Source organism: Bombina bombina, chromosome 3, assembly GCF_027579735.1.
Source record: "Bombina bombina isolate aBomBom1 chromosome 3, aBomBom1.pri, whole genome shotgun sequence".
Classification (NCBI taxonomy): Eukaryota; Metazoa; Chordata; class Amphibia; order Anura; family Bombinatoridae; genus Bombina; species Bombina bombina.
Window position 1 is genome coordinate 243952339 of NC_069501.1, and position 22114 is coordinate 243974452.

Consider the following 22114-nt stretch of genomic DNA (forward strand, 5'->3'; position numbering starts at 1 on the left):
GAAGCACTAGGCAGATTTTCAATCAGGAGCTCAGCTACAGAGAGGGAAAAGCAAAGATTCAGCAGAGGAAAAGAAAACTGACTGAAAGGATTTCTCATTCCGTTTTTTTTCCTCTGCTGAATCTCTCTGCTGTTCTCTCACCACTGCTTTTCCCTCTAGCTGAGCTGAGCTCCGTGATTGAAAATCTGCATAGTGCTTCACAGACCACACACAGACCCAGTTAGTAGCACAGAGCTAAGAGAAGAATAGAATTGTGAGCCTGCTGCAGACAAGAGAGAGGATAGTAAGTCTGAGTCACGCTTAGTGTGCTGTGAGAATCAGGGGGCGGGGCACAACTTCAGGCAGGCTAGCAATAAGTTCATAGAGAAACTGTGCTGCTCTGGACAGTGTGTGCATACAATTGACAGTCACACTGTGCACACGTATTACAGCATGAACATCTATGTGTGGGCCCCCCAATGCCGCTCCTGCCCAGTTGACAATCCCAATTCCCAGCCACAGTCTCAGAGACAAGTGTTTAGGAGCAACGCCCAATGTAAAAAGTAACTTTGTTAGCGTGTGAGTGAAAACTAGGAATTTATATCACAAGGACACTGAATTCAAATACCTTGAGTACTGATTCAATTTGCAACGGTTTTTGCTGCTGCCGGGTGCCCCACTGTCAATCACAATCCCCAACAGAAGGCAATCACAGGAGCGGCGGTCTGACTATGACTGTGATATACTGATAGTCACTAATTGAACTGCCGCCCCTGTCAAGTGCCGCCTGAGACCCAGTTGGTTCACTGTCTTCCACAGCTGTCCCCGGATCAGCCCTGTGCGACCGCCTGGGGACAATGAACAACTAACGGCTGATAGTGGTTAGGGTTCTAGGCTAGCCAGGATGCAATGCACTTACTGACTTACCTTTTCCTTCCACTTCACAGTCCCTGAGCTGAGAAAGCTGCATTACTGGTTGCATTCACGCAGGACAGCTCCTGCCTCCTTTCCCGCTCAGCAGCGCGTTGCCATGGTAACCCACGGCAACGCTCTAATGTAAAACTGTTAGTGTGCACTGCGCAACGTTATGCAACCCCTGCACCGCTGAAAACAAACACATTTTGCTAGAAAAAAAAAGTTAGTTTGAAAAAAAAAAGTTGTTAAAAAATAAATAAATGTTATGCTAAAGCTGGGGCCCCCCCTGAGGGTTGGACCTGCCGGGCCCGGTCGCAGTTGCGACTTCTGCACCAGTGATAGTTACGCCCCTGACTTGTTCTTGTGTGCAGGCACAGTTACATTATTTCCCTTCTCAGTTTAAGGACGTTTACCATGAAATCTCATGAGATTATGGTGAAATTCCAGCAATACAAAATGTGAACTCAGCATTGATGAAGCTGATTGGCTGTTTAATTACAGTAAAAAGAGTAGCTCGGGATCTCAGAGAACTTACTCTGGTGAGATGAAGACATTTTGAGGTCAAATTTATTCCTCTTTTACATAGAAATATTCAGGTGATATTTTCTTGTCAGCTTTTTACAGTTATGCTGCATAAGCATATTAGTATTATGACCAAAAAGTGGTGAGTTCTTATACAATGACCACGGCTTTAACTACCAAAATCCGTTATCACCTGAAATGTCAAAAGACCCTGTAAATTACTACTTTCGGAAAAACCACCACAGTTGGCCTTGGCCTAAAGGCCCTTACTAGAATATGTTTTTATAAATTAAGACCCCCCCCCCCCTTAAAATATTTCTTTATGCACAAAACAACATACATTTCTGATTTAATTTGTTTGCTTTTCTTGTAATTTATAATTAAAACTGAGGCTTTTTTGTTTTATGCCCTACAGAGAAGAGGACATGCATAATGCATACATTATAGCTGCAGTTTGAATGACCCTGCAACATGCCACACAATGATTACGTAGCTCAGTGCACAACCTTTACTACAGCAAGAGAGTCAATATAAATACGCTCAACTGGCTTTTCAAGGGTTGCATCCCTGGACTGCTGTCAAACAACAAAACTCTCCAAATGTTACTAACACAATTACAGATTTAAATGCTCTAAAACAGAAAGAGCTTACTTTATAGTATATACTATGCTTATATAAAAATGACTTTCTTGCCCTTTAACCTGTATTGTGCTAATCTGTAACCTGTAATGTGCAAACATGTGTCTATTTCCTTCAAGTTTACAAAAAAAATGTACTTAATCATTTCCAGTCGGCAGCAATGCAAACAGATTACAGATCTGTGTGTCATTTACAAAAATGAGTAAAAAGCACACAAGAAAAATAATTAAAGATAAACAGGTGTCTTTAGCCATATGGCAACAGAACAATATTTATAGCAATGTTTTACATAGTTGCAAATACAGTTCTGAGGCGGCAGACAGAAATCAACCTGATCGAATACGATCGGGTTGATTGACACCCCTTGCTAGCGGCCACAAATCTGCAAGGGGCGGTATTGCACCAGCAGTTCACAAGAACTGCTGGGGCAATGATAAATGTCTGCATTTATCGATGTGCGGCGGACATGGTTCGCTATAGCGGATCATGTCCGTCCGCACATTAATAAATAAGGGCCTTAAAGTTTTATTTTGGAGAGATTTCCATAATGGAGAAGACAATGGAGGAGACATTGCTGATACTATTTCCAAAAACTCCATAAGTTACTTGATAACTGCTTTGGCAGGAGCTCACACATGCAGCTAAAAAGCAGAAGTCAACCCCCATGGTATCAGAGAGCCCAAACAAGATCTACCATGACGGACCCTCTCACACTTTTTTGCTGAATCGAGAAATGTCTGCCCACAGAAGGAGACCTCTACTGCTATGCCAGATTATCTGTGCAGTTTGAGTGGGGCCAGAGCCTCACCCTGATGCAAGGTAGTGATCTTTTGGATGCCCATTCTACATCTCAAATAAAGATTGCAGAAGGGAGTAACTCTGAACCTATTATGGTAAAGAACGATCACAGGTCTCCACATAGCTGAGTGAGGACTCAGCGATCAGCAGACTTGGAGTATGTCCAACCCAGTTCTACACGACAGCCAAACTAGATCAGAGACAGGCAAGATGGTGACAAAGTTCGATGCCGCATCTGTTAGTGCTGAGATATGGTGCAAGCGAAGTGAGACAGACCATGATGATAACCAATAGATCTGCCTTATGTTATCTTTTATCTTTGATAAAAGCAGGGCGTGAATTGAGTCCTATGCCGTAAAGGCCGCTGCTCTTTAACGCTGGCTTCAGGATGCACAATCACCTAGATTACGAGTTTTGCATTACGACTTTTAACACTGAAAAAATGGCAATTCCAGTGTAATGGCCAATAATGAATATTACGAGTTGTGTTGGTATTGCTATACCGCAAGCATTTTAACCTGTAATGCAACGTCCATTCGGCACTCAAAAAAATGACGTTTGAGTGCGGGAATTTCCATAGCGCTGTATTACAGGTTGTGCGGTCCGGCTAAAAAGCTTGCGTTACAGCCTATACCGTCACGATTCATACCACCATTTGAGACCAGTAGTTATGGATTTTGTGTAACAAAAGTATTTCACAAAACTCATAACTAAAGTGTTACAAAGTACACTAACACCCATAAACTACCTATTAACCCCTAAACCGCCACCATATCGCAGGCACAATGAGGGTTTTCAGTAACTTGTAATGGCACCCTGTTTAGCGCAAAACTCGTAATCTACCCGATAGTTATTTAATGAAGATTCATGGTTCTGATATAATTGATATCCTGAGACTTTAGCTATAATTTACAATCTTTTCCTAATTATCTTATTTTAACTAGGACTCACACTTACATGGTTGTCACTAGATATTTGTGTTGGGTCATTATTTTGCTTCTGATTCCCTCTGCTGTTAGAATCTGTTCTATGTATATATGATGCTAGGTAGATCACTCCTACATTCAGCTAGAATAGCCTTAAAGTATGCCTCTGTGTTAAACAGTTATACAATGGCAGTCCAGATATGCAGATCTACTGTATATTATAGTTTGTTTCCTTAAACTAAGACCCTATATTATGAACCTTTAAATGGGGGCTCCCTGCAAGTAAAGTATATAGTATTGGAGTGAGGGTAAACTATGGCATGATGAATATAGCTCTTGTTTAAGATGTATAATAGCCTTCACTATATTTTTCCTTAAATCTGATGTTTACATTTGATGATCTAAACACTCTCTAGCTTCTTGAGTGTCCCTGTATACAGCCTTGATGTTCATTATAATATGCTACATTAGTGTAAAATGGTGGCATGGTTAAACTATGATTGTCAATTACTAAGGGAGTGTACTCTATACCTTTAATTGTTTGTTATACATGAGTATTACACTTCTATACTTTTGTGAGTAAACTGACATCTCACCTATGGCCATTTTATTATAGACCAGTTTGTAAATAAGTACTATCTATATAGATGGCAACTTTAAATTGATAGACCCCTATAGATAATACCCCCTTTACACACATTTCTGTCAAGTTGTCCCTATATTCTTGCTTCATAGCACTCGTCCCTAACTGACTGTCTTAATCTCTATGGAAATGTCATCCCTTACCATGTTCATGTATATTATACTACTGAAACTACCTCCAAATGACTCCATGGCTGGTAACTTTCATATAACATTTCTAGGACTTCTACTCTATATAGTTGTATTATCCATTTTTTCTTTTTCTCCATAGTAAGTAAGGTTCAATAATCTATTTTTGAGAGTGGTGTTAAGTGATCTTTTAAAGGTTATAATTGTCAGATGCTATACTAATGCTACGTATATTAAAAGCCCCTTTTAACATTATTGCAAACATTCCTATTGACCCCTTTTTTTTCTTCCCCTAATTAACCCCATTATTGTTTAATTTATACTTTGGATGGACCATAATAAGGGGAATTCCATTCATTATACAAGTTGATCTATATATAGTCGATAGTTATTATAAACATATTAAGAAAAGTTGAGGTTGGTTTCTTGTCATTTAAAGTGAAGGTCAACTTAAAAGTTCAGCCTCACAGCATTGCATAGACTTATAAAAATGAACAGGAGTTTAAGCCATTAATTTTTAAAATCTATTTATTTTCTTATATTTTAACCTTTAAACTGCTCCCGCCCGCCATCTTCTCTAATTGATTGACAGATGACGATCTTAAACCAACTAATCCTTGTTTCCCCCCGTGCCGTGCCGTTTACACAAAGGGGCTGAATGCCCTGGGGGGGAAACAAGGATTAGTTGGTTTAAGAATCGTCATCTGTCAATCAATTAGACAAGATGGCGGGCAGGATTGCTGCGCTTATCGGCGGAGCAGTTTAAAGGTAAAAATATAAGAAAATAAATAGATTTTAAAAAATTCATGACTTAAACTCCTGCTCATTTTTATAAGTCTATGCAATGCCGTGAGGCTGTACTTTTAAGCTGACCTTCACTTTAAGAGCTGTGTATTTGCGTCACTGCAACGCTGAAAAATTATAATAGGCAATGGGGCTTATTTATCAAATGTCTTGCGGACCTGATCCGACAGTGCGGATCAGGTCTGCAAGACATCGCTGAATGCTGAGAGCAATACACTCTCCGTATTCAGCATTGCACCAGCAGCTCACAAGAGCTGCTGGTGCAACGCTGCCTCCTGCAGACTCGCGGCCAATGGGCCACCAGCAGGGGATGTCAATGAACCAGATCATACTCGATCGGGTTGAATTCCGGCGATTCCTGTCCGCCTGCTCAGAGCAGGCGGACAGAGTTATGGAGCAGCGGTCTTTGTGGCCGCTGCTCCATAACTTGTGTTTCTGGTGAGTCTGAAGACTCGCCAGAAACACGGGCCGTCAAGCTCCATTCGGAGCTTGATAGATAGGCCCCTATGTCTCTTTTATGTGCATTTTTATTCGACCTGGCTATACATGTTATGTTTATAATCAATGTATTCTAATAGTGTTTTGAAGGTCTAAAAGGGCCTTTTATTAATGTACTCCTCCTACTATCCATAGTAATTACCCTGGAGGTCCAAAATTGGCCTCACTTGTTCAAAGGAGGCAAAAAAACTAAAGGTCAGAGTTTGATACTTTTTGTTTTGTCCTACAGTTACTGCTGGGAAAGTTGTCTGTATCATTGTATATCATTTTCCTTGGTTCAGATGTAATTAAGATAAATATTAGCTTGTATGTAAATCTATTTTCGTAAAACAAACTGACTGTAACATTTTCTGTTTAAGGTACCTGTATGTTTTTCCTTTCAACCTTCAATAAAAAATGTATTAAGTAGAAAGTTTAATTTTGACTTTGCTTTTAAAAAATGTTGACATTGTAAATTAGCAATAAGTACACCAATAAACATTTAAGCATACCTAGTGAAAGTGTGTGACCTAGTAGTTATGGGAAAAAGCAGGACAAAGCTCATGACATCTAATGATGATCTACATGCCAATGTTGCACCATAAATACAAACGGATATGAGTCATAGAAAGCACTAACAATCTGTCATTAATTGAGAGTAATTCCTCCCTCAAGGATTTATACCACTTTGAGATACAAATTGTCTTTATGGAGAAATATATAAGTAAAGGGAAAATGTTTTCTAAAACAAAAAAAAGGCAGAAAGGAAATAGTATCTAGATAGTGTGAATATCTCTATAGATGAGCAAATAAGGGAAGTGTCTAGTAAAATAGTGACCCAATTTACTGAACAAATACTTCCTAAAATAAATAAACTGCATCACTGCGAATGTGCAGTGATTATCAGCACATACGTAGTAGAGATGTGCTTTTTTATTTCATCTAAAAGATTTGATTCAAATGTTCCTCATGGTTCGTTTCAGGAGAATAGAATTCATACAGGCATTTAGCTCATTAATTTGTTAAAGAATTTTATTCTTAACACAAATTTATGTTACTTCCAGCGGGGAAAAAACAGAAAACTAATTTTAACAAAAAGCTCTCATTATGGAATGTCAAAAATTAAAAGAACATTTAAATGCCAAAAGAAGAACTAGAAGCATTTTTGGATTACAAAAAAAAATCAAAGAATACAATTAAATTATAAATATGAATTCAATAATCAATATCTTTTTCCACCACCCTATTGTGTCACCCTCTTCTAACCTTTTACTTCCCACCCAAACACCTTTCTGTACCATCTTATTTTCTACACTCCCTTATTCATCCTCACACACACCCTGTGCTGTTATGTTCTTTGTACTCCATATATTTAGCAATTGGGAAGCTAGAGTGTATGACAGGGGCAGGCAAAGCAAGGTACCGAAGGTGAGTGAAAGTACACACCTGCTACATAACAAGTTCATAGTGGTCCTTGGAGACTCAATTCAGAGATCTGTTTTTCAAAGACCTTGTGAAATTCATTTAACTTATGCAAGAGCAGTAGTATACAAAAGCTCAACTTAAACTGAAGAAAAAGATCTTTTTTGAAAATTATGTGTAGGTGAAGGGAGGTAACTTTGTAGAGATGCAGAATGGTGAGGATTACTGTGAAGTGCGTCAGTACTGCAGCACCCATCATCTAATGCGTTTCTATTTCTTAACCTGTGTGTACTCCACGTATTTGGTAAGCATCTTTTCTGACTTCCAGGCTGGCCTCCAGCCTAAAGTTGTCATCATGACCCTCTGCCTCTAGGTAATCACTAGGTATGGCCAGAAACAAATGGAATAATACAAGACTAAGTGAACAAAGAGATGTGCCAAAACTCAGTTTGACACAGTTGCTAGCTGATCCCTAAAGATTTGGCATTTACAGACAGAGCAGGAAAAGCAAAATCAGGAGCAGGACCTGGAGTGGCAGAAACAGCAGTAGCTGCCAGCAGCACTACTGAAATAGACCTTTAAATTATAGTTCACAAACCTCAACAATACACCTCCAAGGAAGGCAAACAAATAAGTGCCAAAACTCTGTTGGACGCAGTGGACAACTGTTCCCTATGGATTTGGCATTGACTGACCACCACAGAGGAGAAACAGCAGTAGCAGCAGCAGCAGCAGCGTTACTAAAGTAGGCTTCTATGCTATAGTACAAACCCCAAAAATACTCCTCTAAAAAGGCAAAGATGTGCCAAAACTCCCTTGGACACAGTGGCTAGCAGCAGCAGCATAGTCTAGGAGTGCAGCAGCAATATAGGAGGTGGCTTTTAAATACATTCGCCTAGATTACGAGTCTTGCATTAGCCTTAAAAAGCAGCGTTGAGAGGTCCCAACGCTGCTTTTTAACGCCCGCTGGTATTACGAGTCTGGCAGGTACAGGTGTACCGCTCACTTTTTTTCCGCGACTCGAGCATACCGCAAATCTCCTTACGTCAATTGCGTATCCTATCTTTTCAATAGGATTTTCCTAACGCCGGTATTACGAGGGAAAAAGTGAGCGGTAGACCCTCTCCTGTCAAGACTCCTACCGCATTTAAAAGTCAGTAGTTAAGAGTTTTATGGGCTAACGCCGTGACATAAAACTCTTAACTAAAGTGATAAAAAGTACACTAACACCCATAAACTACCTATTAACCCCTAAACCGAGGCCCCCCGCACATCGCAAACACTTACATTTTTAACCCCTAATCTGCCGACCAGACATTGCCGCCACTGTAATAAATATATTAACCCCTAAACCGCCGCACTCCCGCATAGCAAACACTAGTTACATTTTATTAACCCCTAATCTGCCGTCCCTAACATCGCGGACACCTACCTACATTTATTAACCCCAAATCTGCCGCCCCCTATTTAATTAATTGTAATTAATTGTAGTTAATTTAGGTAATTTATTTAATTATAGTGTAGTGTTAGGTGTAATTGTTACTTAGGTTAGGTTTTATTTTACAGGCAAGTTTGTATTTATTTTAACTAGGTACAATAGTTATTAAATAGTTATTAACTATTTAATAACTACCTAGCTAAAATAAATACAAATATACATGTAAAATAAAACCTAACCTAAGTAACAATTACACCTAACACTACACTATAATTAAATAAATTACCTAAATTAACTACAATTAATTACAATTAATTAAATAAATTGAGTATGAAAACCCCCACTAAATTACAGAAAATAATAAAATAATTAAAAGAATTTTAAACTAATTACACCTAATCTAATCCCCCTAATAAAATAAAAAAGCCCCCCAAAATAATAAAAAGCCCTACACTATACTAAATGACAAACAGCCCTTAAAAGGGCCTTTTGCGGGACATTGCCCCAAAGTAATCAGCTATTTTAACTGTAACAAAAAATACAATACCCCCCCAACATTAAAACCCACCACCCACACACCCAACCCTACTCTAAAACTCACCCAATCCCCCCTTCATAAAACCTAACACTAACCCCTTGAAGATCACCCTACCTTGAGACGTCTTCACCAAACCGGGCAGAAGTGGTCCTCCAGACGGCCAGAAGTCTTCATCCGATCCAGGCAGAAGAGGACCTCCAGATGGGCAGAAGTCTTCATCCAGGCGGCATCTTCTATCTTCATCCATCCGGAGCGGAGCGGGTCCATCTTCAAGCCATCCGACGAGGAGCATCCTCTTCCATCCGACGAGTGGGTGGGTTTTTTTTGAGTAGGGTTGGGTGTGTGGGTGGTTGGTTTTAATGTTGGGGGGGCATTGTATTTTTTTTACAGATAAAAGAGCTGATTACTTTGGGTCAATGTCCCGCAAAAGGCCCTTTTAAGGGCTATTTGTAATTTAGTATAGGGTAGGGATTTTTATTATTTTTGGGGGCTTTTTTATTTTATTAGGGGGATTAGATTAGGTGTAATTAGTTTAAAATTCTTGTAATTATTTTATTATTTTCTGTAATTTAGTGGGTTATTTTTTCGTACTTTAGTTTATTTAATTTAATTGTAATTAATTGTAGTTAGTTTAGGTAATTAATGTAATTATAGTGTAGTGTTAGGTGTAATTGTAACTTAGGTTAGGATTTATTTTACAGGTATATTTGTATTTATTTTAACTAGGAAGTTATTAAATAGTTAATAACTATTTAATAATTATTGTACCTAGTTAAAATAAATACAAAGTTGCCTGTAAAATAAAAATAAACCCTAAGATAGCTACAATGTAACTATTAGTTATATTGTAGCTATCTTATGGTTTATTTTATAGGTAAGTTTTATAGGTAAGGTTTAGTTTTAAATAGGAATAATGTAGTTAATGATAGTAATTTTATTTAGATGTATTTAAATTATATTTATGTTAGTGGGGTGTTAGGGTTAGACTTATATTTAGGGGTTAATAACTTTATTAAAGTGGCAGCGACATTGGCGGCGGCAGATTAGGGGTTAATAAGTGTAGTTAGGTGGCAGCGACATTGGGGGCGGCAGAGTAGGGGTTAATAAATAAAAAGTAGGTGTCGGCGATGTTGGGGGCAGCAGATTAGGGGTTCATAGGGATAATGTAGGTGGCGGCGGTGTCCGGAGCGGCAGATTAGGGGTTAATAATAAACTGCAGGTGTCGGCGATGTTGGGGGCAGCAGATTAGGGCTTAATAAGTGTAAGATTAGGGGTGTTTAGACTCGGGGTTCATGTTAGGGTGTTAGGTGTAGACATAAAAAGTATTTTCCCATAGGAATCAATGGGGCTGCGTTAGAAGCTGAACGCTGCTTTTTTGCAGGTGTTAGGTTTTTTTTCAGCCGATTCTCCCCCATTGATTCCTATGGGGAAATCGTGCACGAGCACGTTTTGCCAGCTTACCGCTACTGTAAGCAACGCTGGTATTGAGGGGAGATGTGGAGCTAAATTTTGCTCTCCGCTCACTTTTTTGCGGCTAACACTGGGTTTAAAAGAGCCTGTAATACCAGCATTGTCTTAAAGGGCCATGATACCCAAATGTTTAAACCCTTGAAAGTGATGCAGTATAGCTGTAAAAAGCTGACTAGAAAATATCACCTGAACATCTCTATGTAAAAAAGAAAGTTATTTTACCTCAAAAGTTCCTCAGTAGCCACATCCCATTGTAAAGGATTTCTAAGCAGCATATCAGTATGTCTGTCCCGGGACAGCCGAAGGGATGAGCCTCGTGCACTCTCTCATCTTATTTCCCTATTCAGTGTAACAATGATATCTCATGAGAGTTAAGTGAAATCTCATGAGATCACAGTAAAAGAGTTCATGACCTCAGCACTGCTGATGCCGATTGGCTGCTGTTCATTTCTTCATTTTTTTTTTTACCTGCAGCTGTGCAGCAGCTGAGTATAACTTTTTACACAGAACTTACTCTGCTGAGCTGAGGAAATTGTGAGGTAACATATCTTCCTTTGTTACATAGAGATGCTCAGGTGATATTTTCCTGTCAGCTTTTTACAGTTATGCTGCATCAGTTTCAAGTGATTTAGCATATGAGTATTATGTCCCTTTAAGTGAGCGGTGAGAAAAAAATGCTCATTAACACCACAAGCCTTACCGACAAAAACTCGTAATCTAGCCAATTGATTTCACCACAGCAGCATGATACTGTCACTGCCACTCCTTGAGGAAATCTCAGCGTTTTTTGATGTGGCACCACTATCTGTCTCTGCCCTCACTGGAACATTTTTCCCTCTACTATTGGATAAAAAGTGGTGGTGGTAGAACTGCTAGTGCTGCATGTACTGACAGTGATTGCACTACAAGTGGGTGACGCTGCTGTAGTCGTAACTGGCTGATCTACTGAAGATTATGGTGGTGATGGAAAGGGAGAGAATGGAAATAGAGACTGCTGGGCTAAAACAGAGGAGTATCTTGCATTACAACCTGCCATGCACAGTCTCTAAGGGTGAATTTCCTCCTCCACTATCTTATCAGTCTCATAATTAAGTTCCTCTTTCTTTAGAGTAGGGACACCAACCTTTCGGGCCTCAGGGACCACTAAACTCACTATTTTGAATACCGTGGACCACTAACATGATTTTTTTTTTTAAAGGTACAAACCTCTATAATGTGTATGTGTATATATACACTGAAGAAGCGCATGAGACATGCGCGAAACATGTCAGCTAGTTTAAGCTGTCCTTGCTAAACTACTCTACAGATGAATAAAACTCTATTGCACTGGCTATCTATCCGGATTTGTCCTCTTTTTTCCTTTTTGTCTATATATATATATATATATATATATATATATATATATATATATATATATATATATATATATATATATATATATATACATACATATACTCACACATACTGTACAGTATAATCATAGCTAAGTTTACATTATGTATATATTTACACATTTTTAAAAAAATCTTTTTTGGATATAACTAACTGAATGACAAAACTGAGAGAATACTTCCAAATGACAGATGAAGGGTGAGTGCCAACTTTTGAGCTGCAGACAGAGAGGCAGAAAGTGGGGGAAAAAAGAATTATGTTTAAAATGACCACAAGACTTCCAAGTTACCTCCCCAGTTAGGAATTATTCAAAACTACTTATGATCATGGACATTAATTGGAGTCATAAATTAAGTTTATATCAGAAAGCTCTCAATAAGGATGTGAGCTAACCACAACTGATGTTACTGGCAATTACTATAATACTGCTGGGATATGGCTGATCTGCTGGATGGCAATTACTGGAATTCAGGTGGAATGGCTTTGTGTGCTGGAAAATTATTAGAATGAAAAATAATTACTATTTAATTAAAGAAAAAGTAGATGGAGAAGAGGAAGACACACAGTGATGTAAATCCATCTGAAGGAATTAGGAAAACTACCAGAAAAAGACAGGTAAAGGGAAGAAAAGAAATGAAATTCTACTATTTCAAGCCAAGACTATACCAACCTCTGCTGGCTTTAAAATGGAAGCATCTGCCTCTGAGCAGCCCGCTGGGTGGGGGGAGTTAAAAATACAAACTAGCTACGCAAGTTGTGCAGTACTACGCAACGTGGGGAGGGAGATTGTAATTTAACCCCTTCTCCATCGGTTTTCACTGATATCCAGCCAGGGGGTGACACCATCAGAGGAGCTTAATTCCTGCTTGATGGTGTCAAGGACCACCAACATCTTCTCATGGAACACCAGTGGTCCATGGACCACTGGTTGGTGACCACTGCTTTAGAGTAAAGGCTATTCCAACATGCTGGAATTCAAAATGATATCCTCAGCACACAAATCAGAGACTGAGGAAACATGCTCAATAATGCCCACTTATCCCTGACTATTTGGCTTAATGGGATCATCTATTACTCCTGCACTGTCTGTTCTGCTGCTGCTGCTTCTGAACAACAACCTTTTAGAGTCTAATAAACCCACCAGCTGCTGCAATAAATAGTAGCAACTATTAGCAGTAATAAGCACTTTTTGTGCAATAAGTCACTACAATTTTTTTTTTTTTTTTTAAATTGTAAGGTATGCAATGATAGACAAGAAAGCATGAAAAAAAGGAAAAAAATGGAGCCCTAGGACTAATGCACAAATATGTTTAAATGAAACATGGGGTAAAATACAAGTCTAAAAACACACTTGCAAGTGATGGAAAGGCTTAACGGATTGTTACCTTACACTTCTTTAGAAGATAGACAACAAAACCTAGCCTACAGAGCAATGGCAGGAGTACACTTAGTAAGTAATGTCCCCACTACAAGAATAATAAAATAAAAAAAAAATCCTAACACAAAACACTTAAATTATAGCAGTATGCATCATGTGTGCAATACGCCACTAAAAGTTTTTTTTTCTAAAAATGGAAAGGTATGCTATGCTAGACGACAAAGCCTGCAATAAAATTTAAATGTTAAAACTGATGCTTAGATTCAGAATTAACATGAAAAAATAAGCAAAAATCCCTGCTCTACAGAGAACCCCCCCCCCCCCATAATTTATGCTTACCTGATAAACTCATTTCGTTCATGGTGGTGCTAGTTTTTTCTTTTTAAAAATAACAAAAAAAACATTTTCTTCTGCATTCTTTGTGTGCAGAATCAGGTCTGATTCAGAAATACAGTGCATTCATTTCTTTCATACAGGTGGTGAGAGTCCACAATCCATAACTCCATAACTCCTGGGAACTCCTATCACAGGAGACAAAGATTCCCATACCTCAATAGCTCTATAAAACCCCTCCAAACTCACAGGTAAAATGATTTTTTTTTTCTAATTCCAATTCAGCTAAGACCAAACATACATGTATGTATATGTATGTGTGTGTATATATATATATATATATATATATATATATATATATATATATATATATATAAATGTAAGGTCTTTATCAGCAGCTATGTCTATCATGTTCCTCAGATCTTTTTTCCATAATGTAGGGACCTGCCTCTCCCTCCCACTTTCCCACTTATTCCTTTTTTTCCCCTCACACTAAAATAATACCATTTACTCTGATCAAGGGTATATCTTTTACATGTTACAGTGTGAATATGTATATTAATTTATTTATATTTTTTATTAAAAAAAAATTCTACTCTGAAAAAGAGTATACTTTTTATATTTTACAGTGTGAAGATTTATATTATTTCCTTTTTTTCTCCTTTATTTTTTTCTACCCTTTAAATGTTTGAGATGATATTATAACTTTCTCGGAGTTTTTCTTATGCTAATGAGTTCTGAGTTGGTGTTTTTTTTTTACTGATATGAGAGCGCAGGTTGGTTTATTTGTCTCCCTTTTGAATGCTGTTAAATTTTGAAATGCTAGGCTTAGTTTTTGAATTGCTATGTTAACCTGCACTTCTTAATACTTTGTATCCTCTAATTTCAATAAAGGAAAAAAATTGCTACAGAAAGCTAAATGCCATATGATCTTGCTGTTCTCGATACTTCATGAAAAGAAAAGAAAAAATCACAGAAAAATATTTGACTCCTTGCAAAGTCTTTACGATGATAAATGATTATTACACTCAGTAAAACTCTTCTTTCTTTGAGGATTGAAAGTACACATCAAAAAAATTCATCCTTTCACTGCTAAACCATTTTTACAACCCTGTGCTTGATGTGTTTTTAGTTGTTTGGCCATCATTTGCATTTAGAAATCAATTTTATAACTTTGTCTGTGAAGTATCCACACAAATTATAGCTATTTTTTTTCCAGAAGACCAAGTATTTTTTAGAAAATAACTTTAGTTTTCAGAAATATCATAATATGGGAAAACACCACCATATGAACAATAGTGTTTACTGAAGCGTTTCTGTTCTCTGTCCAGAGGGAACTTAGTTCCTCCTGCAAAAATAGTGCAGGAACTCCGCTCCCATGCGTTCCCACTCAACTTAAAGTGATGGTAAACTCTCCCCTTTATAAAATCAGATCTAGAATGTAAGTGCTATTTTAGATGGAGTTTAATTCATTAGCTGTAATGAAGATGCGCTATAACTTAGTTATTAATATAGATATGAGATTCAAATACCCCACGTTACACCACCCACTTCAAAAGTCAATCTTCCTGTCAGCTAAATGATTGAATTACTCTCCAATCAATGCTCTAGCTACAACAAAAGTGCCATATGGGGAGAGCGCTGATTGGACAACAATTCAATCTGTTAGCTCACAGAAAATGTTACTTTTGAAGTGGGCGGAGGAGCATGCAGTATTTGAATTTCATATCTATATTAATAACTAAGTTATACTGCATCTTCATTACAGCTAATGAATTAAACTTCATCTAAAATAGCGCTTACATTCCAGATCTGATTTTATAAAGGGGAGAGTTTACCATCACTTTAACCCCTGCACACACACATTTTATTGTCACAGATTTAGCATAAGTTCACCTTCCCAAACAGATAAATTTAGGGTTTTATACCTATATTCTTTAAAGGGACATGATACCCAAACGTTGAAGCACTTGAAACTGAAGCAGCATAGCATCTGACCATCTCTATGTAAAAAAGGAAGATATTTTACCTCACACTTCCTAAGTATTCATACCCCACTGTAAAGAGACTTTGCAGCCAGTCAGGATGCTTGTCCCAGGACAAGCGAGGGAGTGTGCATCTGGCATGTGCAGATACAGTCATGTTATTTTCCTATTCAGTTTAAGTAAGCTCTATGAACTCTAATGAGATTTCAGTGAAATCTCATTAAATCACAGCAAAGGCAAAACACTGATTGTGCTGATTGGCTAGTTTTTTTTTTCTTCAATTTGCAGCTGGACAGCAGTTGAAGTATAACTGTTTACACAGCACTTACTCTGGTGAGCTGAAGACATTTTGAGGTAAAACATCTTCCTTTTTACATAGAGATGCTCAGGTGATATTTTCTTGTCAACTTTTTACAATTATGCTGCATCACTTTCAAGTGATTTAGCATATGAGTATTACGTCCCTTTAAGTAAAAGAACAATTAAAAATCATTAGACATATGTATTTCATGTAGAAAATGTGTAGGTATAAACTTTATAACCATACAAATATTATATACATTTAAAATTACAGAAATGTTTTATTTCCAAGGGGGATGGCTTAATCCATTTTGACAATGTATGCGTTTGCTGACCACTGTAACTCACTCAGCATAGAAAAAAAACAAAAACCATAAAATAGTTCTACCAAATGTCCTCCTATATAGACAAGTTATCATTCTTACTATCACTTCATAGATATAACGATATGACAACCCAATTGTGAAACCTCACTCTTTTATTGCAGTCCATCTTCTTGCTTAACAAACAACTCCAGAATAATAATGACATTAAAGGGACAGGCTAGTCAAAATTAAACTTTCATGATTCCAATAGGGCATGCAATTTTAGACAACTTTCCAATTTACTTTTATCATCAAATTTTCTTTGCTCTCTTGCTATTCTTTGAGGAAACCTTAACCTAGCTAGGCTCATATGCTAATTTCTAAGCCGTTGAAATACCTCTTATCGCAGTGGATTTTGACAGTTTTTGACTAGTTCATGTGTGTCATATAGCTAACATTGTGCTCACTCCCGTGGAGTTACTTATGAGAGGGCACTGATTGGCTAAAATTCATGTTTGTCAAAATAACTAAAATAAGGAGGCAGTCTGCAGAGGCTTAGATGCAAGGTAATCACAGAGGTAAAATTTTTATTTATATAAACGTATAGATTATGCAAAACTTGGGAGAGGGTAATAAGGGATATTGAAAAATGGTATAAAAGTATAGTGTATTACATAGTAACATAGTAACATAGTAGATAAGGTTGAAAAAAGACTGAAGTCCATCGAGTTCAACCTATACAAATCTAAAATACTTACAAAAAGCTCCAGTTAAGCTTAAATAACCCCATTAAAATGTGACCCATTTAATACTAGCAATCATATCCATGAATTTTGTTTATATACAGAAATTTATCCAGACTATTTTTAAATGTATCTATGGTATTGGCATTCACTACCTCCTTTGGTAATGAGTTCCACAATTTTATTGCTCTTACAGTGAAAAAACGTTTCCGTTGCAGGAGATTAAATCTCCTTTCCTCCAACCTTAAATTATGACCTCTTGTCAGAACCAATTTTCTTGGAATAAAAAGAGCTTCTGCCATCTCTGTATATGGGCCTTGAATATATTTATATAAAGTAATCATGTCACCTCTCAAGCGCCTTTTTTCTAAAGAGAACAGACCCAGTTTGGCTAGCCTCTCCTCATAGGTTAATTTCTCCAATCCCCTTATTAGCTTTGTGGCCCTTCTCTGAACTTTTTCTAGTTCTGCAATATCTTTTTTAGCAATCGGTCCCCAGAACTGCACTCCAAACTCAAGGTGAGGTCTTACCAGGGCTTTATATAATGACAGAATTATGGTTTCCTCCCTTGAATCAATGCCTCTTTTAATACATGCTAGTATCTTATTAGCCTTTGAAGCCGCTGCCCTGCATTGTGCACTCATTTTTAGCTTGTTATCTATTACTACTCCCAAATCCCTTTCCTCCTGTGTTTGGCTAAGTCTTGTCCCATTTAAAAAATACATAGCCTGCTTATTTTTACTTCCAAAATGTAGAACCTTACATTTTTCCGTATTAAATCTCATTTTCCATTCACTTGCCCATAGTTCTAATTTTCGCAAATCCCTTTGCAAAGAGAGTTCATCCTGCTCTGACCTAATGACCTTACTTAACTTAGTATCATCTGCAAAAATAGAGATGTCGCTATTTAATCCTTGCTCCAAGTCATTTATAAAAATATTAAAAAGAACAGGGCCCAGTACTGATCCCTGGGGGACGCCACTGATTACCTTTGTCCAATCTGAGTATGATCCATTTACTGCTACTCGTTGCTCCCTATCTTTTATCCAGTTATTTATCCATGAGCTAACATTTTCAGCTATTCCCAGTCCCTTAATTTTGTGCATTAATCTCTCATGTGGCACTGTATCGAATGCCTTTGCAAAATCTAAGTATATCACATCAACTGATTCCCCTTTATCTATATTTTTACTTACTTCCTCGTAGAATCTAATTAGATTAGTTTGACATGATCTATTTCTCCTAAAGCCACCAACATTCACCAACATTGATTTAAAAAATCAGTTTTTACTCGAAGAACAAAAAGTCATTAATCCCTTTTGGAAACAGATGCATTCCATACTGCGAACAGCAAACTTCCAACTATTTATCGTACTGAAGCAAATGAATCTGTTCCAAAGAACCTTATGCTTGGTGCAATAAGCAATTAAAGTTGGTGGAAAATGGATTAAAAACATGTAAATTGAGAGCAGAGAAACAGCTGTATTTTTGTGCAGCTGCCTTCTGAGCCTCCTCCATCACATCAAATTCTTGCTAAGGAGATTTAAAATAATGTTCACAATATACAGGTACAAACCCCCAAATCCAAACTTATGAAATCCAGACTTTTTAATTAATACTTTTTTTTAAATTAAATTATAAAAAATGACTATTTTGCCTGCCTGTAAATCACAATCTTCCCTGCCTGTGCGTTTTAAAATGCAAATAATTGTCTATGTTTATTTAAAACAACTCATATAACCCTTTTGATTACAGTACTTTACACTATCAAACTTTCTGAGGGTACTATGTATATAAAGGTATTAAAGATTATATGTAAAAATTATATGTAAATATTGCTTAAATTACATAAGATTTTGATGTTTATACTTGTTCCTATCCCATCTCCAAACTGTCCCATTCTGCAGATGCAAATATTCCAAAATCCAAACTATTCAGAAATCTAAACCTTTTCCAGTCCCACACCGTTTGAATAAAGGGGTTTCTACCTTTATCACTGTATTTTCTTTTATACACGTATTCTATTTTAAGGGCAATTCCCAATATTTTTACTTTTTATTTCTTATCATTTTTAACATGTTAATTTGGGTGTCCCAGAAAGCCCCTTATATAAAAATGTAATTGGAAATCCCTTTTCTAGTAACACAGTTAAAAAAAAAAAAAAAAAAAAGAAAGAAAGATAAACAAATCATATCATTGCACACAGCATGTATTTACTGTAGAGCTGTAACTTGTGAACTGAACATACTATTATATCCTTTAGTATAAATGACCACGTACTTTACTTTTCTGCTCTTTAAATAATTAGACAAACTACTAATAGAATTACTTAGAACATCCTATTTCACGTGCTCCTGTTAATAGGGTGCACAGATACATTGCAATGAATATGTTTAGCTATGGAAACTTTTTTTAATCTTAACAAAAATAACATAATAACATTGTTTAGTATTTGCTGTAAGCTAAAGTGGTCCAATTTAAAGCAAAAGCATTACAATTTTTTTTAGACCCTAGAATAAGCACCAATTTCATAGTTTACTGCTGAACGATGCAGATACTTTTCAACATTTTCACATATATCTGCTGCATGCAATAATTAGATAGTACAATGAGTTGTTTTAAGGAGATCAAATAATTCTCATCTGCCTTACCCCATCTGCAACACAGTGCTCATTTCTAAAAGTGGTCCTTCATTTGAAAAAATTGAACAACCATGTTGAAAAGCAAACAGGACATTTTCTTATGGTATGAGAGCAAACATCAAATTATATGCAATTTATGTATTCATTTTTTACTTTTATAAAACACCTAAATTAAATAGGATACGTTTTTGATCTCGCTCAAACCTTTACATACTAAACAATAAATCTTTATGCGTTGTACCAGATGAAACACTACCGTAATAAATTACCAAATAGTTCTGAATGAAGAAAATTGTAAAAATGCGGAAGATATAACAGGACTTACCTCTGACGAATAACAGATCCCCGGCAGGACAATAAGGAGGATGAATAAACACTTTTCCATCTTTCTGAAAAAAAGAGGAAAGTACTATTTCTAACATAATACAGAAATAAAGTTTACCCAATTAACTAATTAAAATATTTTAAAAAATTGCATATATTTGAAGAACATGACTGAGAGTGTTAAAGCTAATAAGATTAATAACCCTTTAACAAAACAAAAACGCACCAGTGTCTGAATAAACATATTTTTTTTCTCAGAAGAGAGGAGACATAATGCAACATACATTAGCCTATTGGTTCTTATAATTTTTTTCTTTAATTTAGCACTATGCAAAATTTAGAAATTATAGCAAATTGCATTCTATATATGAAGTGTGGCAAACTTTTTTTAATTGTAATGATAATCTTCTTAAAATAAATTTCTCAACTGCCCATAGTGCCCTTTTTTTAAATTTAAGGGGAGATTTTTTTTTTTAATAAATCTAAAATATATGTCAACAATTAAAGCTTAACTTCTGATGTATTGCATGGATACAAAAGGAAAAAAATAAATAAAAAAGTCATATAATTGCAGCCAATAAAAAAAGGAGATTGGTGACAGCCTTGGCAGAGTTCCAGCAAGGTTTGAGTGGCACCTTGGGCAAAAGGTTTGCCACCCATGCTGTAGAGCAATAAGATCCATTCATTAAAAAATAAATCTAAATTATTATCAACATTACAGTCAATTTAATTTTCCTCCAAGCAACTTAAATACAAAATCAACTGAAATAAAAATCAAAGTGGAAATTATCATCACATCTTCCATTCAACAACTACAAAAGTATAAAAAATATTCCCCCAACAGATTACTTACCTGTATCTTACAGGTTTGGAGCAGTCTATTAGTGTCTGGAGACCCTCACAGGAAAGGGACAAATTCCAAGTTCTCAGTATTTCTAATTAAGCCCCTCCCACTGATGACACCATGTTTACTTCAAAATGTGATTGCTTTCTGCAAATATTGATCTAAAGCATCCACTCAGAGATTGTGAGCGAATCATACTTTGGTCTCTGGTCATCTGAAAAACTAGAATTCATTTGGGGTGTAAATTGCAGACATGGTGCCATTAGGAAGTGTTTGATTTGTGCTAGGATCATGGTAAAATCTTTTTACCTCACACAGTACAGAATTATTTGGGGGCAGATTTAGTTACTGATGGTCTAAACAAGCAACTCTCAGTAACAAATATTTCATGATTGTAAACTGGCATGGAAGTCAACATTTTCCAAACATCTCAATTCATTATCACATGTACCTCTTCCAAAAGATACTGAGATAAATAAAATTGATAACAGTAATATTTTTTATATACAATGCTCTATTTGAAACATGAATGTTCAATTTGACTTTTTTGTCACTTTAAGAAAAAAAATAATATGGTTGCATGAAATAAAGTTTTTTATTTACATACGGACAGATTACGAGTTTTGCGGTATGAGGGGTGCAGTACTAACGTGCACGTTATTTTCACTGCTCACTTACCTACAGCGCTGGTATTACAGGTTTTTACAAACCCAGCGTTAAAAGGCAAGAAGTGAGCGTAGAGCAAAATTGTGCTCCATACCGCACTCCAATACCAGCGCTGCTTAAGTCAGCGGTGAGCTGGTTATACGTGCTCATGCACGATTTCCCCATAGACATCAATGGGGAGAGCCGGCTGAGAAAAAGTCTAACACCTGCAAAAAAGCAGCGTAAATCTCAGTAACGCAGCCCCATTGATTCCTAGGGGGAAATAAAAGTTATGTTTACACCTAACACCCTAACATGAACCCCGAGTCATAACACCCCTAATATTACACTTATTAACCCCTAATCTGCCGCCCCCGACATCGACATTGTACTTATTAACCCCTAATCTGCTGCTCCGGACATCGTCACCACTATAATAAACATATTAATCTGCCGCACTCCCGCCTCGCAAACATTAGTTAAATATTATTAACCTCTAATCTTAAATATTATTAACCTCTAAT

At 36.7% G+C, this 22114-nt stretch overlaps 1 protein-coding gene across 2 annotated transcripts in view; it reads right to left on the reverse strand.

Moving 5' to 3' along the window:
- SERPINF2 (serpin family F member 2) overlaps positions 1–20999 on the reverse strand; it is a 68179-nt gene extending 47180 nt beyond the window's left edge. Inside the window, exons 1-2 of one of the 2 annotated variants that reach the window (XM_053706223.1) lie at positions 20955–20999; positions 20103–20166 (exon numbers count right to left, since the gene is read on the reverse strand). In XM_053706223.1, coding sequence (XP_053562198.1) covers positions 20103–20162 — 60 coding nt within the window. In that variant the 5' untranslated portion in view covers positions 20163–20166; positions 20955–20999. Of the gene's footprint in view, positions 1–20102; positions 20167–20327; positions 20419–20954 lie in introns of those variants that run through there. The other variant, XM_053706224.1, reaches the window with a different exon arrangement.
- Positions 21000–22114: the final 1115 nt, after the last annotated feature.